At 38.1% G+C, this 16902-nt stretch overlaps 1 protein-coding gene across 22 annotated transcripts in view; it reads left to right on the top strand.

The window, feature by feature from the left end:
• LMNTD1 (lamin tail domain containing 1) overlaps positions 1-16902 on the top strand; it is a 480744-nt gene that overhangs the window by 407791 nt on the left and 56051 nt on the right. For 11 of the 22 annotated variants that reach the window (XM_070453810.1, XM_070453812.1, XM_070453817.1 and 8 more), the window contains 2 exons: positions 1962-2022; positions 11031-11149. The exons of 1 other annotated variant lie outside the window; for it this stretch is intronic. In XM_070453810.1, coding sequence (XP_070309911.1) covers positions 11088-11149 — 62 coding nt within the window. In that variant the 5' untranslated portion in view covers positions 1962-2022; positions 11031-11087. Of the gene's footprint in view, positions 1-1961; positions 2023-10698; positions 10937-11030; positions 11150-13504; positions 13597-16902 lie in introns of those variants that run through there. 10 more of the 22 variants (XM_070453805.1, XM_070453820.1, XM_070453799.1 and 7 more) reach the window with 5 other exon arrangements.

Genomic DNA, 16902 nt, shown 5'->3' with positions numbered 1-16902 from the left:
GGGGAAAGGGAATCCTTTCACACTGTTGGTAGGAATGTAAAATAGAGACAAAATCTGCTAAAAATGATGAGTCTTCCCTGTCTGTAATTTTTATAAGTAGGAAAAAATCAGTGAGGATAAAAATAACACAAATATTGCTGTTACTTTAATTGAGACATATAAAACCCTATACTCAACAAATTCAGAATATGCACTCTCTTCAAAAGCAATAAAAATATTTACAAAAATGGACCATATGCTTGTCATGAGGTAATAAAATTTCAAATAAATTATTCAGAGTATTAACTCTGGCCACAGAGGGATTTAATTAAAAATCACTTAGAAAAAATAACTTGAAAATCTTTATATGTGTGGAAATTAAGCAACAGCTATCTAAAAAACTATGTAAATTAAAAATACATATTTAAATAAGTGATAATGAAAAGACTGAATAGTAACATTTATGGAATAAAGTTCTGCCTATATTAGAAAATAAAAATATGATGTAATTATCTAACTATCCATCTCAAGTATTCACAAAAATAATAGCAAACTGAACCCAAAGAAAGTTTAAAAATGTATAATAAAGAGGATCAAAAGCCAGTGCTTGGTTCTTTAAAAAGACCGAGCAAATTAATGAAGGGAAAAATATATAGAAGAGCCAAATAACCAGTATCAATAATGAAAAGGAGATAACATCATGGATTCCACCAACATCAAAAAGACTGTAGGAAAACACAGCTTACCAGAAATTAATGAAGAAGAAATAGAAAATATAACCAGCCCTATAACTATTACTGCCCAGAAAGTAAAGTCCAGAACCAAAATATTTCACGAATACATTCTACACAGGACATAAGGAAATCATAATGCCAATCCTGAGCATTGGAAAAAGAGAAAACATTTACCAACTTGTTTTATGAGACCAGCATAATCTTTCTTTTATTTTTTTGGACAAGGTAATGGTTGTAATTCCCTGTGTTGTACAATGTATTATTAATGCTTATTTGTTTTATCTTTTAACCCCATTCCCCTAACTTGCCCCTCCCTCTTTCCCACTGGTAGCCACTAGTTAGTTTTCTGAATCAGTGAGTCTGTTTCTGTTTTGCTACATACATTCATTTGTATTATTTTTTAAATTCCACATATAGGTAATATTGTTTCCCAACTCAGGGATCAAACCCAGGTTTCCTGTATTGCACACAGACTTCTGCATTGCGGGTGGATTCTTTACTGACTGAGCTATGAGGGAAGCTCATTTATGGCTGAGTAATATTCTCTTATGTGTGTGTGTATGTGTGTGTGTTTGTGTGTGTATAAAATACATCTTCTTTATCCATTCATCCATTCTTGGACACTTGAGTTACTTCCATATATTGGCTACTGTAAATAGTGCTGCTAGGAACATTGGGATGCATATATTCTTACAAATCAGTGTTTTCATCCTTTCCAGATACATACCCAGGAGTGGAATTGCTGGATCATCTGATAGTTCTAGTTTTAGTTTTTTGAGAACCCTCCATGCGGTTTTCCACAGTGACTGTACCAATTTACATTCCTCACCAACAGCGTACAGGTGTTCCCTTTCCCCCCACATCCTTCCCAACATTTGTTATCTGTAAACTTTTTAATGATAGTCATTCTGATAGGTGTGATACAATAGCTCATTGTTGATTTGATTTGCATCTCTCTAATCATCAGCAGTATTGAGCATCTTTTCATGTGCTTGTTAGCCATCCGTATGTATTCTTTGGGAAAATATCTATTCAGGTCTTCTGCCCATTTTTATTGGGTTACTTGTTTTCTGATTTTGAGTTGTATGAGCTGTTTATATATTTTCGGATATTAACACTTCATTCATTGTCATTTGTGAATATTTTCTCCCATTCTATAGGTTGTATTTTCATTTTGTTCATGGTTTCTTTTGCTGAGTAAAAGTTTAAAGTTTTAGTTCCATTTGTTTATTTTTGCTTTTATTTCAGAGACCAGCATAATCTTCATACCAAAACCTGACAAGACTATTATCAGAAAGGAAGATTACAGGTAATCCATTCTTTCCAAATTGATCTGAACAGTCAGTGCAAATCCCAAGCTGGTATTTTTACAATTGACAAAGTGAAAGTGAAAGTTGCTCAGTTGTGTCCGACTCTTTGTGACTCCATGGACTATACAGTCCATGGAATTCTCCAGGCCAGAATACTGGAGTGGAAAGCCTTTCCCTTCTCCAGGGGATCTTCCCAACCCAGGGATCAAACCCAGGTCTCCCGCATTGCAGGTGGATTCTTTACCAGCTGAGCCACAAGGGAAACCCATAATTGACAAGATTATTCTAAAAATTCACATGGAAATCAAAGAATCTAGAATGGTCATGATACTATTTTTTTTTTTTTAAAGACCTGTATACAATACTGGGGCTTCACAAGTGGCTCAGTGGTAAATAATCCACCTGCCAATGCAGGAGATGCAGGAGATAATGGTTTGCTCCCTGGGTCAGGAAGATCCTCCAGGGAAGGAAATGGTAACCCACTCCAGTGTTCTTTCCTAGGAAATCCCATGGACAAAGGAGCCTGGAGGGCTACAGTCCCTGGGGGTCTCAAAGAGTAGGACACAACTTAGCTACTAAAACAACAGCACGAAGTATACTACAAAGTTACCTTAATTAAGACAGTGTGGTAATGGCGCAAGGATAGACAAATATACTCTATTCATAAAATGCATCTTTCAGAGAGTGAAAATATAAATTATAATCTGAGAGAATATATTTGTAATACATAAATTCAGCAAAGAAATTTGACCTGGAGTAAAGTACATCTATGAATCCAAAAAAGAAAAAGAAAAACATTGATACTCTTACATACAAATAGAAGCAAGAAACTCCTGAAATATCCTGTTCAGTTCAGTTCAGTCGCTCAGTTGTGTCTAACTCTTTGTGACCCCATGTCTCTGTAGCACACCTGGCTTCCCTGTCCATCACCAACTCCCAGAGCTTGTCCAAACTCATGTCCATCGAGTCAGTGATGTCAACCAAGGAAATAGTCTGTAATTAATCTAATTATTGACATTGTTGATTTTTAGTCCTTAAGGCATGTCCAACTCTTTTGTGACCCCTTGGACTATAGCCCAGCAGGCTTCTTTGTCCATGGGATTCTCCAGGCAAGAATACTGGAGTGGGTTGCCATTTCCTTCTCCAGGGGATCTTCCTGACCCAGGGAGCAAACCGTCATCTCCTGCATCTCCTGCATTGGCAGGTGGATTCTTCACCACTAAGCCCTCAGAGAAGCCCATGTAGTGCATACTGAGAGTGTATTCTTCTCCTTGGCCTGGGTTCACAGCCCTCTCTGATCTGGTATCCACTGTGTATCTGACTCTACCTAGCACTGCACACTCAGGTCATCTCTCTGCCTCAGCCATTAATATGCCTAAACCATGCCTATCCTGGATTTGAATGCTCACAGGAAAAGTACATTCAATACTGTTGAGTCACAACAAATAATTAATATGTCTCTGTTGAGTGAATGCATGCATGAAAGAATAAAATAATATCTTCCTTCCTGTTCTCTGCTTTTCAAAATACTATCTATCCTTTGAGATCCACACATACTGTATATCCCATCTCTTCTGTGCAGGCTTTTCTATTAATTCTTCCCTGAGTTCTTCTAGCTCTTAACAGAACTATCCTTTGATTTTTATCACATTCTGTAATACATTATCTTTTTTTCATATTCACAGATACTATTGTCCCATCAAAAGAATAAATTACAGAAGAGCAAGGAACATGTCTGTCATCCATTTATATTATAAAGTATCTGTCCAACTGTCTTGTAAACAGTGGTGCTCAATATTTTTCAGGGAAAGAAGAAGTGTAATGATGAAAAATGCAGTCCCTAAATTCAGATAGACCTGAACTCTGGCCTTGGTTCTGCTGTGTGGCTCTGGGCAGTTACCTGACTGCTCTGACTGCTGGTTTCCTCATCTGTGAAGGATGGATAATAATACATCCTTAAAAGGATGCAATGAAATAATATACCTAGAGTGCATGCATGTGTGCATGTTCAGTCTTGTCCGACTCTTTGTGATCCCATGGACTGTAGCCCTGCCAGGCTCCTCTGTCCGAGGGATTTTCCTGGCAAGAATACTGGAGTGGGTTACCATTTCCTCCTCCAGGGGATCTTCCCCACCTAGGGATCAAACCCACATTCCCTGAGTCTCATTGGCAGGCAGATTCTTTACCACTATGCCACCTGGTAAGTCTGTAATATACATAACACAAATAGGAAATACATGTTAAGTGATAGCTAACAGTAGTATTCAGTATTAATTATGGCTCTGACTTGTAAAAGCATTCACTCCGAAAATTAACAGAGAAACAAACATGAACACAGACTAGTAACCAAAAAACTGAGAATAATAGAAAAGCCAAAGAAAATTTCCAGCATGTAAAAATGTGCAGTTGTCTTTCTTCTATTGCAGACTAATCTAAACATGGCCAAATGTCTTCAGGGAGTTCTGTTTCCTAACACTGCAGGAATTTTCTCATTCCATCTCAGATGTCTGCTTTCTCCCCTCTTTCTGATATACGAGGTCTCAAACAAATGACACAGGATAGCTTCAAACACAGTATTATCCACTCCAGTAATTTCTTTTCTGCTCGTAGTGAAGGTCAGAAGTGTCCTTCTCTTGCAAAAGACATAATGCAAACCTCAGGGTTCTTATATCCTTTAGGAGCCTCTCAATTTCTTCTCCTGTCTCATTAGCACATGAGGAGAAAAGCTGCTAAACAGCTTACATTTAATTTACCGATTTACATTTGTTTATACTTCAAATTAAATGGTTAGATAGTATCACCGACTCAATAGCAAACTCTGGGAGATAGAGGACAGAGGAGCCTGGCTGCAGTCCATGGGGTCACAAAGAGTCGGACACAACTTTGCAAATGAATGACAATGAAGATGCTTCAGATTGTCAGGAAAATAATGAAAGCACCTTTTATGTATCTAGGATTCTCACGGGATTTCTCAAGAGTACCTGATCCATCCTTAGTGAACTGTACCCCTAATTGCCACCTATTGCCATCATTACCATCAATGATGAGTAATGCTGAGAGTAGCTACCACAGATAAAATTTGTTATGTGTACCCTAACCAAGGAGGAAGGGGTGAGGCAGGATTGAAGCCCCTTCTTGCCTCGATGTGCTTCCACACTGAGTTGGGAGAGGCTCCATTCAATCTTATATTTGTGCCTAACACCATGGGCAGAGCCCATATTCAGGTTTCTAATAACTCTCTTTCATAGTCCTTTAATCCAAGGCTACTCACACTTGTTCCCAAGGGGCACTAGTGTTCCATAGCTGTAGAGAGCAAGCGTTTGACTGTGATATTGAATGATTGCCTTTGCCCTGTTTACAAAGGAAAAATGTTAATGGATCACATATTCTCAATTCAAATTTTTTCTCCAGTCATTTTTTACAAGTCCTTGTCTCCAGACACCACTTTCCTGCTTCAGGTTGCCAGTAGATCAGAGAAGAAAATGAAATTGCAAATTCCTATGAAGAGGAAATCTCAAAACCAATCATTTGCTCTTGGCTGAACACTTTGTTGGGTGATATATTTTAAGATGTGTGAGTTGGTAGTTGTGAGTTTATATGGTATCTAAATAATATAGGTGCATTTCTTTTTGCTAGTAAAATATATATATAACTAGTGTGTAGAGGAAGTAAAAATGTATTGATTTGTATTTTTGAAAATATTTAACAAAGAAAATGTTGTTCTGCAAATAAGAGCATATGTTCTGGATCTCTGCCCTTCTGAACAAGTCTGAGATGCTCTGTCTCAGAATAGATATTTTATTCCTCCAAAGAACATGGATAGAAATGATTCATGGATAAAGGCTGAGCCTCAGTACATGTACTTATTTATTTTACATGTAATTTCATGTATCTATGTAGTTATTTATGAACTGTTGCTGAAACTGATATGAATGTTTGAGGATTCAAGCCATTATTTGACATTTAGTATCTCGTAAACAAATCTGAGTTCTTAGTTTTGTTTGGCAATAGAATTTTGTGATTGGGAAGGGCCATGAAGGTATTCAGAGCAAAATATCTGAAACTTGAACCTCCCAATAACTGGCCTTCTGTCCTCTCCTGTGAACACCTCCAGTAGGACTTTCACATGACCCTAACTTCAAGGTGAAATAATAGCATCTCTGTTCAAGGCTGTGTTATTTACATGTGGATCTGTGTGAGGGAAATGAAGCAACACAGCACATTTTTAGACTAGCAGGATGCTTTACAGTAGGAATTTGTATGAGTACAAATGTGAAAGTGTATCCCTATGTATACATATTCTTTGAGTCATAGATAGTGGAGCAAAATCATCTTTTAAATTGTAATCTTCAATTTAGAAATTTCCAATTGCCTGAGAGGGGAAGAATATTCTCGTTATATGTACTACCTTCATTCACACAAGACATTTTATTTATATTACTGATTTAATCAAAATCTCCTACTGTGCAAATGTTCTCCATATGGGGAAACAGAAGACCAGAGTGCATAAAGCCAGTTCTTTGTGTCTTTCAACTTTTAAAAAATTATGGACATATAATGTTTTGCCTATTTTTTTTAGATTACAGAATATGGCATTTTTTTTTTCTTAATCAAGATAAAAGCTCACAATCTAAAACTCAGTTATCATCATCTTATTTTGCCCTATATATACTCTTTCAATTTCTCATGTGAAATTTGGTGTCTTCCCAATAGAGGATATGGTCAAACAGAAATGACACAGAGTCTGGACGATGGGAGGGAGTGATCTGAGACCATAGCAAAGAGAAAGATCAGGACTGAGCTGGTTCAGGGGCAGAGAAGTAGTTAGGCAGTTACCATGGAAGGAGTTAGGAAGCTACTGGACAGTAATTACAGCAGAGAAACAGGGAGTAGAGTGAAGGGGATTTTGTAAGAAATGGATGCGAGACCAAATCCTGGCTCAGCCATCCAGCGGCCATATAACCTTGGAAGAGGTTTTCATCTCTCTGGACTGCCATTTCCTCAAAAGGGGAGGCTCCCATCTTCCAGAGCTGTGGTGAAAGGACCTGTGTGAGGCTGGTGAACCTCATAAACAGTGTTTTTGCTTTTCCCTTTCAGCTCTAACTTGACTCTGTCCTTCCTGAATTAGAGAGCCGTGATGATGATGTTATCAGTGTAAAGAGTCTGTCGTTATTGTTCAGTTGCCCAGTCGTGTCCGACTCTGCGACTCCATGAACTGCAGCACTCCAGGCTTTCCTGTCCTTCACTGTCTCCCAAAGTTTGCCCAAGTTCACGTCCATTGCATCGGTGATGCTATCCAGCCATCTCATCCTCTGACACCCTCCTCTCCTTTCACCCTCAATCCTTCCCAACATCAGGGACTTTCCCAATGAGTCAGCTGTTCACATCAGGTGACCAAAGCTTCAATATCAGACCTTCAATATCAGTCTCTTCAATGAATGCAGAGTCTACACATCCCCAAATGACCCTCCCTTTTCACTACAGAGAATTTCAAAATTTATAGAAAAAATAAACAAAATGTATAACAAATCTCTGTGTACCCATTACCTAGCTTCAACAATTACAAGTCACTGTCCATCTTTTTCATCCACAACTCCATCCACTCCCTACTTTCTGCATTCAGTTCAGCTCAGTTCAGTTGCTCAGTCGTGTCCGACTCTTTGAGACCCCATGAACCGCAGCACGCCAGGCCTCCTTGTCCATCACCAACTCCTGGAGTCCACCCAAACCCATGTCCATCAAGTCGGTGATGCCATCCAACCATCTCATCCTCTCTCATCCCCCTCTCCTCCTGCCCTCAGTCTTTCCCAGCATCAGGGTCCCCTCCAATGAGTCAGCTCTTTGCATCAGGTAGACAAAAGTATTGGGGTTTCAGCTTTAACATCAGTCCCTCCAGTGAACACCCAGGACTGATCTCTTTTAGGATGGACTGGTTGGATCTCCTTGCAGTCTAAGGGACTCTCAAGAGTCTTCTCCAACACCACAGTTCAAAAGCATCAATTCTTCGGCGCTCAGCTTTCTTTACAGTCCAACTCTCACATCCATACATGACCACTGGAAAAACCATAGCCTTGACTAGATGGACCTTTGTTGGCAAAGTAATGTCTCTGCTTTTTAGTATGCTGTCCAGCTTGGTCATAACTTTCCTTCCAAGGAGTAAGCGTCTTTAAATTTCATGGCTGCAATCACCATCTGCAGTGATTTTGGAGCCCCGAAAAATAAAGTCAGCCACTGTTTCCACTGTTTCCCCATCTATTTGCCATGAAGTGATGGGACCAGATGCCATGATCTTAGTTTTCTGCATTATTTTGAAGCAAATCTAGACATCATATCATTTTATCTACAATGTTTCAGGATGTATCTCTAAACAAGGAATTTTTTTTAAAAAATACAGTCATAATACCATTGTTGGTTGTTTTGTTGCTAAGTCATGTCTGACTCTTTTGCAACCCTATGGAATGTAGCCCATCAGGCTCTTCTATCCATGGGATTCCCCAGGCAAGAATACTGGAATGGTTTGCCATTTTTCTTCTCTACATAATACCATAATACACCTTAAATATTTAACAGTTACTCCTTAATATTATTAAGTATCCAGTGTACTTAAATTTCCAATGTCTTGCATTTTTTAGTTTACGTTAATTCAGATAAAAGTTATATTCACAAATTACACAGGTTGTCTTTTAAATGTCTTGATCTGTTAGCTAACGTGCTCTTCTGTTCTCTGTATTTTATGTAAATTAGAAGATTCATCAGCTTCATGTTGATTTTGTTATTGTTGTTGCTACCATTATTACCTATGTCAGATAAGTTATATCATGTGAACACACCAAGTGGTATTGCCTTTGAGGATGTAATTTTTCCAACTGGTGAACAACTTTTGGAAAAGGTCTGAACAAACCAATCTATAATCTTCCCTCAATGTAAACAGTGCATAGTTACTTCCTGGAAAATTTGGTATGTATTAAAATGTACAAAAATATTTTTCACTTATATGTAATATGGAGTTGGGCTTTAGACTCAGATAATTATAAATTATTTTTCCTCTCCATGAATGTCTGGCAAGTCAGATGGTACCTGGGAAAATTCTTTACCAAGGAGGATTATCTGCCACGTTGTAGAAAGTCTAACATTTCTGGATTCTGTCCTCTAAATGCCAGTAGCACCCCACCATATCTTTAAGACTTCTATTAATGTCCTTTCATGGGATTTCCTGGTGGGTCAGATGGCAAAGAATCTGCCTGCGATGTGGGAGACCCAGGTTCAGTCCCTGGAAGATCCTCTGGAGAAAGAAATGGCTACCACTCCAATATTCTTGCCTGGAGAATTCCATGGACAGAGGAGCCTGAACAACGTACCCTCATATTCACAAAATTCCCTGTGATTCACTTCATCTCCTGTTGAAAACTACTGGCTCAGTTTGAGAAGCAGCAAAAGAGGAAATTGATTTTAATTGCATATATGCTCTAGCTCGGGAAGTAGATAAAGAAAATGTCTTGTGTGGGGAATAACTATTGAAACCTTCACAATTTTAAAGTTTTTCAACATTTTTCTCCATTGGCAGAATTTTGTTTCTCCAAACAGTACTGGAAAATGTGAATAAGTTTTCTGATAAACAAATGATATCATAATGACATCATGGGAATATATGTAGTTCAAGTATAAAATTGTTTAATAGCTAGGAAACCATCCCCATAGGAAGATGTAAGGAAACTGGGATGGTGGCAAAAAAATAATAAATTCATTTAAATTCTTTTCTGAACATAAATATGAATTTATAAATCTCTTTGTGCTGATATAATTGGCCTATAAGTCTAATGAGGAATTTCCCTTCATCTCTGAGATGAAGAAAATATAGTCAAATGTATGCTGTCCTCAAATTTACTTGTATCATTATGTGATATACTTCTTGCCTTTTTCTTTTATTAAAACAGTTACTTTCTTCATTGTCCTTTGTATTGATATTTAAATACTATGCATCATTCCAAGATGGAAGTCATTTTCTAATCTAAATTACAAGATATTTTATCATTATTCCTTGAGGCAGGAATTGTTTGTTCATAGTACCTTGATGGTTCCTGGTAATAGTAAATGCTTGTTTAAATATCTATTGAATGAACTTACTCATCCAGTAATCATCATTAATATATCTTATTATTATGCACAATTATGTAGTTTCATGTGTGTTAATTGTATCCCCATGCCATTATTATTATGATACATTAAATGTGTATCTTTTTACTCAAGGTAGAATCATAACTAAGTGATCTCTTCTAAGTCATATTGCTGGAATAACTAGAAGAAGAATTTGGAACTCCTGGCTTTGGTTTCATTATTTCTACCAATAGGTTTCTTTTTGCCTCAAAATATACAAGTTTTCTGTTTGTGCTGCCTAGTCGTGGTTGCCATGTCTTCAAAAAACATTTGTCAAAACAAATGAACCAACCCCCCCACCCCCAGAACAGTAACTCCTCCCAAATTTGCATACTAGCTTTAACCCTCAGAAATTCAAAATAGGATAACAGTCATTTTGCTGACAAAATGTGCCTGGTAGGAGAAATGGCTCTCTTAAAAGCAAGTTACATTATTTGATGTGTGCAAACTGCAAAGCAGGTGCAGTATCAACGCAGTAATTGTTCAGAGGCTGGAACTTTGTAACTATGGAGACATTACCTCATAGTGTTCCAACAGGCAGTGTCGGCCAGATGGGAAAGTTGTAATCATAAAGGTAGCTTTGCTGGGTTACCGCCCTGTCTCTTGAGTTGCTTCCAGTGAGTGCTACACACCTTCATCTTGATTTGTTTAACATTCTTAGCCAGTATCAGTATTGGCTATGTCGGTAGTTACACATTCACATTAGAATCCTGGCATCAGCTTGGTGAAGAAATCATAATGTCTGGAGAGTGCTTTAAGGTAGTTAGATTAACAAGTGAGGTCACTTGAAAAAGAAAATCTGCCTTGAATCTCCGTTCTCTTCATTGCCTAATGCCATAATTTATTTTTCCAGAAAAGAAAAGATTCTTGTCTTCCAGCCAGTTTGAGAGACGCAGAAACCATTCAGGAAATGTCAGTGGTCCTGCAGAGTGGGGTCCATGAGCTAGAAGATAAGATGGAGACTCAAGCACAGTAAGAAAGTCACAAATGAGTTTCAGAGGATGAGGATGGAGCATTTGACCTTTTTGTTTCAAAACGGCTTATAAAATAGAACTAGAATCGAGTCTACAAATTTCTTAAAATTAATAATAACATAGTACAGTTTCCTCAACCACTGTTTTATAATGTTTAGTCCCTGAGTAATAGAAAAATTCACCTAGACAGATCTCCATCATATCAGACCTGGTAGAGTTTCCAAAACTCATATCTAAACATGTTAAAATAATTGGCAGACAGTTTCTTTAAAACTACTTTACTAACAGAACTGCTGGAGAATTTTGGTTTAGGAAATGTCTAGGAGGATGTTAAAACGACAACTCTGTTTTTACTACTAATGTAAATCATTTTATCAACTAAAGCATCAGCATTTGTTTTCCAATGTTTTGTTAAAAAATGATCTTTAAGAAAAATAACCCTATATTAATGCATATATATGGAATCTAGAAAGTTGGTACTGATGAATCTATTTGCAGGGCAGCAATGGAGACACAGACATAGAGACCAAGTCTTGGGGACACAGTGGGGAAAGGAGAGGGAGGGAAGAATTGAAAGAGTGACATGGAAACACATAGATTACCACATGTAAAACAGATAGCCAGTGGGAATTTGCTCTGTGACACTGGGAGCTCAAACCTGGTGCTCTGTGACAGACTAGAGAGCTGGGAGGGAGGGGACACATGTATATCTACGGCTGATTCATGATGATGTATGGCAGAAACTAACATAATATTGTAAAGCAATTATCCTCCAATTAAAATTTTTTAAATGATCTTTAATATTGAATATACACAATTTAAAGCCAATGTTACTTTGGACCTGGATGTCCTGTGTTTACTGATCAGTTCAAGTCCATTTTTAAAACATTTATTCTTAGAGGTCATCTGAGAAATATTAATAACTTGTCAATATGACCAATGCCACATTGAAATAACATTGAAATGCTGGAATTGAATATTTATAACTACCTCTGCTTTAGTGTTAACTAGTTACAGAGGAAGCAAAATACCAAATAAGGGCTTGGAAAATTCCACATGGGAAAGGGAAACCTAACCAAGCACCAGGAAGAAAATCTCTCATCTTCCAAAAGGAGTCTAATAGTTCTGTGAGGGCAGGGTTCAAACAGTGGGCTGCCCCATGCTCATCTCTTCCTGAAATGTTTTAGCTTTTCCAACAGTGCATGCTGCCATTGGAGACTTCTTGTTCAGCTACAAAAATAAGAACCCCCCTGTGGCCCTAGACCAGATTTCTTTGATCACAACATTTGCAAAAGCTCATTGGGAATCTTTCATGGAATTAAATTTATTTGGAAATGCAATTGTTTTACCAAAGGAAGAAAAAAAAATCAGAGCTTATAAAATGAACATGGTGAAAAGATACAGTCAGTTGTCTTTAATGAAACCCAGATGTAAGGAACTTTGAAAGATAAAGGTCCTTTTCCTGCTTATTCTAGACAGTGTCAGGGAAAAATTATGTCATATGATCTGTCTCATTTTAGACAGAGATGAAATGTTTGCGATTTGACAATATACCTCTGTAGTCTCCTTTTCATTACCACCCCTGTCATACTCAAGAGGGTATCTTCATGGGTTAGAGCTTCTTTGATGAAAGATGAGTGGTTGGGAAGTCAGTAGAATGGCATGTGCTGAAGCTTTTTAAGTACTGCACAGTAATAATGTAGGCTTTCCAGGTGTCACTAGTGGTAAAGAACCCACCTGCCGATATAGGAGACACAAGAGACACGGGTTCGATCCCTGGGTTGGGAAGATCCCCTGGAGAAGGGCATGGCAACCCACTCCAGTATTCTTGCATAGACAATCTGGTGGACAGAGGAGCTTGGCAGGCTACAGTCCATAGGGTCACACAGAGTTGGACACGACTGAAGCAACTTAGCATGCTAACAGTAATAATGCAGCTGCCAATGCCATTTAATTATTTTTTAAAGTTGCCTGAGATATCTGTGCCTTGTGAGAGGGACACTTAGAGAAGTCTGATTTTGAGTAGAGAGCTCTCCAGATATATAACATTTCCGATGAAGGAACTTACCAATTATAGGATAAAACAATTGAGACTACCTCTTGGTAAACAAAGAGATTGAGAGTAACACCAGAAAGATGGCAGATTAGGAAGTTTCAGGCCTTTGTTCCCTTAGAGAAGGATTTGGAAAATCAAACAAAACAGGACTGGCTCAAATAGCATTATGGGAACACTGGAAAATGAGATCAAAATAGAGATGGTGTGTAGAGGCAAAACACTTAGCTCATAACTTATAATAGACATGCAGCCCCCAGGAAGGGGGGGCGTAGGCTGGCCATGAATCTGGTTTTTCAGAGCTAAAGGATGGGACTCCAGGACCTTGCATTAAAAACATACACATTCACAGGCATATGGATTGCTCTGAGATTAGTGAGAAGACCCTCAATGTGAGTCATAAAATGTAGTTGTCATAAGCCTTTTCATGACCTACTCCATGAAAATATTGTTCTACTCATAAAATATCTGCATTGTGGTTTAGGGACTTTGTTTAAATCAATGCATACTATACCTTTGTATTTATAAAAAAGAAAAAAAATCTTTATTCATAGTAAGATTTACTTACAAAAATAATGCCTGAAAAGTAAGTCTTTCTTCTCTCTTTTGTGCTCTTCCCTTCAGCATCCACACACACACACACACAAATACACACACAAGTACATATGTGAGCTGTATTTGTAGTTATTAATTTGTAGCATGTATTTGAAAGCATACATTAACCGTAGAATCTTTATAAATGCAAGACAATTAAACAACAGGAGAAATTAAAGGGAAAAGGTATAGTAAACAATGGTATATTAACAGAAATTATAATCCTGTTTTTTCATGTTAATGGAAAGGGTAGATATAACAGGTGATGAAAGTAAGATGGGTGAATTTAATTCAGATGACCATTATATTTACCACTGTGGGCAGGTATCCCTTAGAAGTAATGGAGTAGCCCTCATAGTCAACAAAAGAGTCCAAAATGCAGTACTTGGGTGCAATCTCAGAAATGACAGAATGATCTCTGTTTGTTTCCAAGGCAGACCATTCCATATCACAGTGATCTAAGTCTATGCTCAAACCACTAATGCCGAAGAAGCTGAAGTTGAACAGTTCTATGATGACCTTCAAGATCTACTAGAACTAACACCAAGAAAAATATGTCCTTTTCATCATAGGGGACTAGAATGCAAAAGTAGGAAGTCAAGAGATACCTTGAAAATAGGCAAGTTTGGCATTGGAGTGCAAAATAGCAGGGCAAAGGCTAATCGAGTTTTGCCAAGAGAACGCACTGGCATAGCAAACACTCTCTTCTAACAACACAAGAGACAACTCTACACATGAACATCACCAGATGGTTAATACCAAAATCAGATTGATTATATTCTTTGCAGCCGAAGATGGAGAAGCTGTCAATAGTCAGAAAAAAAAAAAAGACCGGGAGTTGACTGTGGCTCAGATCATGAACCCTTTATTGCCAAATCCAAAATTAAATTGAAGAAAGTAGGGAAAGCCACTAGACCATTCAGGTATGACCTAAATCAAATCCCTTATGATTATACAGTGGAAGTGACAAATAGATTCAAGGGATTTGATCTGATAGAGTGCCTGAAGAACTATGGATGAAGGTTCATGACATTGTACAGAAGGCAGTGATCAAGACCATCCCCAAGAAAAAGAAATGCAAAAAGGAAAAACAGTAGTCTAAGGAGGCCTTACAAATAGCTGAGAAAAGAAGAGAAGCTAAAGGCAAAGGAAAAAAGGAAAGATATACCCATCTGAATGCACAGTTCCAAAGAATAGCAAGGAGAGATAAGAAAGCCTTCCTCAGTGATCAATGCTAAGAAACAGAGAAAAACAATAGAACGGAAAAAACGAGATATTTTCAAGAAAATTAGAGCTACCAAAGGAACATTTCATGCAAGATGGGCACAATAAAGGACAGAAACTATATGGACCTAACAGAAACAGAAGAGATTAAGAAGAGGTGGTAGGAATACACAGAAGAACTATACAAAAAAGATCTTCAGGACCCAGATAACCACTCTGGTGTAATCACTCACCTACAGCCAGACATCCTGGAATCCAGACAGGTGGGCCTTAGGAAACATCACTACAAACAAAGCTAGTGGAGGTAATGGAATTTCAGCTGAACTGTTTCTAGTTCTAAAAGATGATGCTGTTTAAGTGCTACACTCAATAAGCCAGCAAATTTGTAAAACTCAGCAGTGGCCACAGGACTGGAAAAGGTCCGTTTTCATTCCAATCCCAAAGAAAGGCAATGCCAAAGAATGCTCAAACTACCACACAATTGCACACATGTCACATGCTAGGAAAGTAATGCTCAAATGTCTCCAAACAAGACTTCAACAGTATGTGAACCGAGAAATTCCAGATGTTCAAGCTGGATTTAGAAAAGGCAGAGGAACCAGAGATCAAATTGCCAATATCTACTGGATCATCGAAAAAACAAGAGAGTAACCAGAAGAATATCTACTTCTGCTTTATTGGCTATGCCAAAACCTTTGACTGTGTGGACCACACAAACTGAATATTCTTCAAGAGATGGCAATACCATACCACCTTACCTGTCTCCTGAGAAACCTGTATGCAGCTCAAGAAGCAACAGTTAGAACTGGACATGGAACAACAGACTGGTTCCACATTAGGAAAGGAGTAGTATGTCAAGGCTGTATATTGTCACCCTGCTTATTTAACTTTTATGCAGAGTACATCATGCAAAATGCCAGGCTGGATAAAACACAAGCTGGAGTCAAGATTGCCAGGAGAAATATCAAAACCTCAGATATGCAGATGACATCACCCTTATAGCAGAAAGTGAAGAGGAACTGAAGAGCCTCTTGATGAAAGTGAAAGAGGAGAGTGAAAAAGTTGGCTTAAAACTCAACATTCAGAAAACCTAAGATCATGGCATCTGGTCCCATCACTTCATGGCAAATAGATGGGGAAACAGTGCAAACAGTGACAGACTTGATTTTTGGGGGCTCCAAAATCACTGCAGATGGTGATTGCAGCCATGAAATTAAAAGATGCTTACTCATTGGAAGAAAAGCTGTGACCAACCTAGGCAGCATATTAAAAAGCAGAGACATTATTTTGCCAACAAAGGTACGTCTAGTCAAAGCTATGGTTTTTCCAGTAGTCATGTATGGATGTGACAGTTGGACTATAAAGAAAGATGAGCGCTAAAGAATTGATGCTTTTGAACTGTGGTGTTGGAGAAGACTCTTGAGAGTCCCTTGGACTGCAAGGAGATCCAACCAGTCAGTCCTAAAGGAAATCAGTCCTGAATTCATTGGAAGGACTGATGCTGAAGCAGAAGCTCCAATATTGGCCACCTGATGGGAAGAACTGACTCACTGGAAAAGACCCTGATGCTGGGAAAGATTGTAGTCATGAGGAGAAGAGGATGACAGAGGATAAGACAGTTGGATGGCATTAGTGACTTGATGGACATGAGTTTGAGCAATCTCTAGGTGTTAGTGATAGAAAAGGAAGCCTGACGTTCTGCAGTCAATGGGGTGGCAAAGAGTTGGACACAACTGAGCGACTTACCTGAACTGAAAAGTAGATTATAAATGGTTTATAGAGTCTAAATTTTGAGTAAAAAAAAAAAAAGTCCTGGAAGGAAAAAAATATTGAATCACTAGGTTTTACATCTGAAACTAATATAATATTGGAAATCAATT

This window comes from Odocoileus virginianus, chromosome 23 (genome assembly GCF_023699985.2).
Source record: "Odocoileus virginianus isolate 20LAN1187 ecotype Illinois chromosome 23, Ovbor_1.2, whole genome shotgun sequence".
NCBI lineage: Eukaryota > Metazoa > Chordata > Mammalia > Artiodactyla > Cervidae > Odocoileus > Odocoileus virginianus.
Note: the sequence above shows the minus strand (reverse complement) of the source record. Positions and strands in the feature narration are given on the sequence as shown.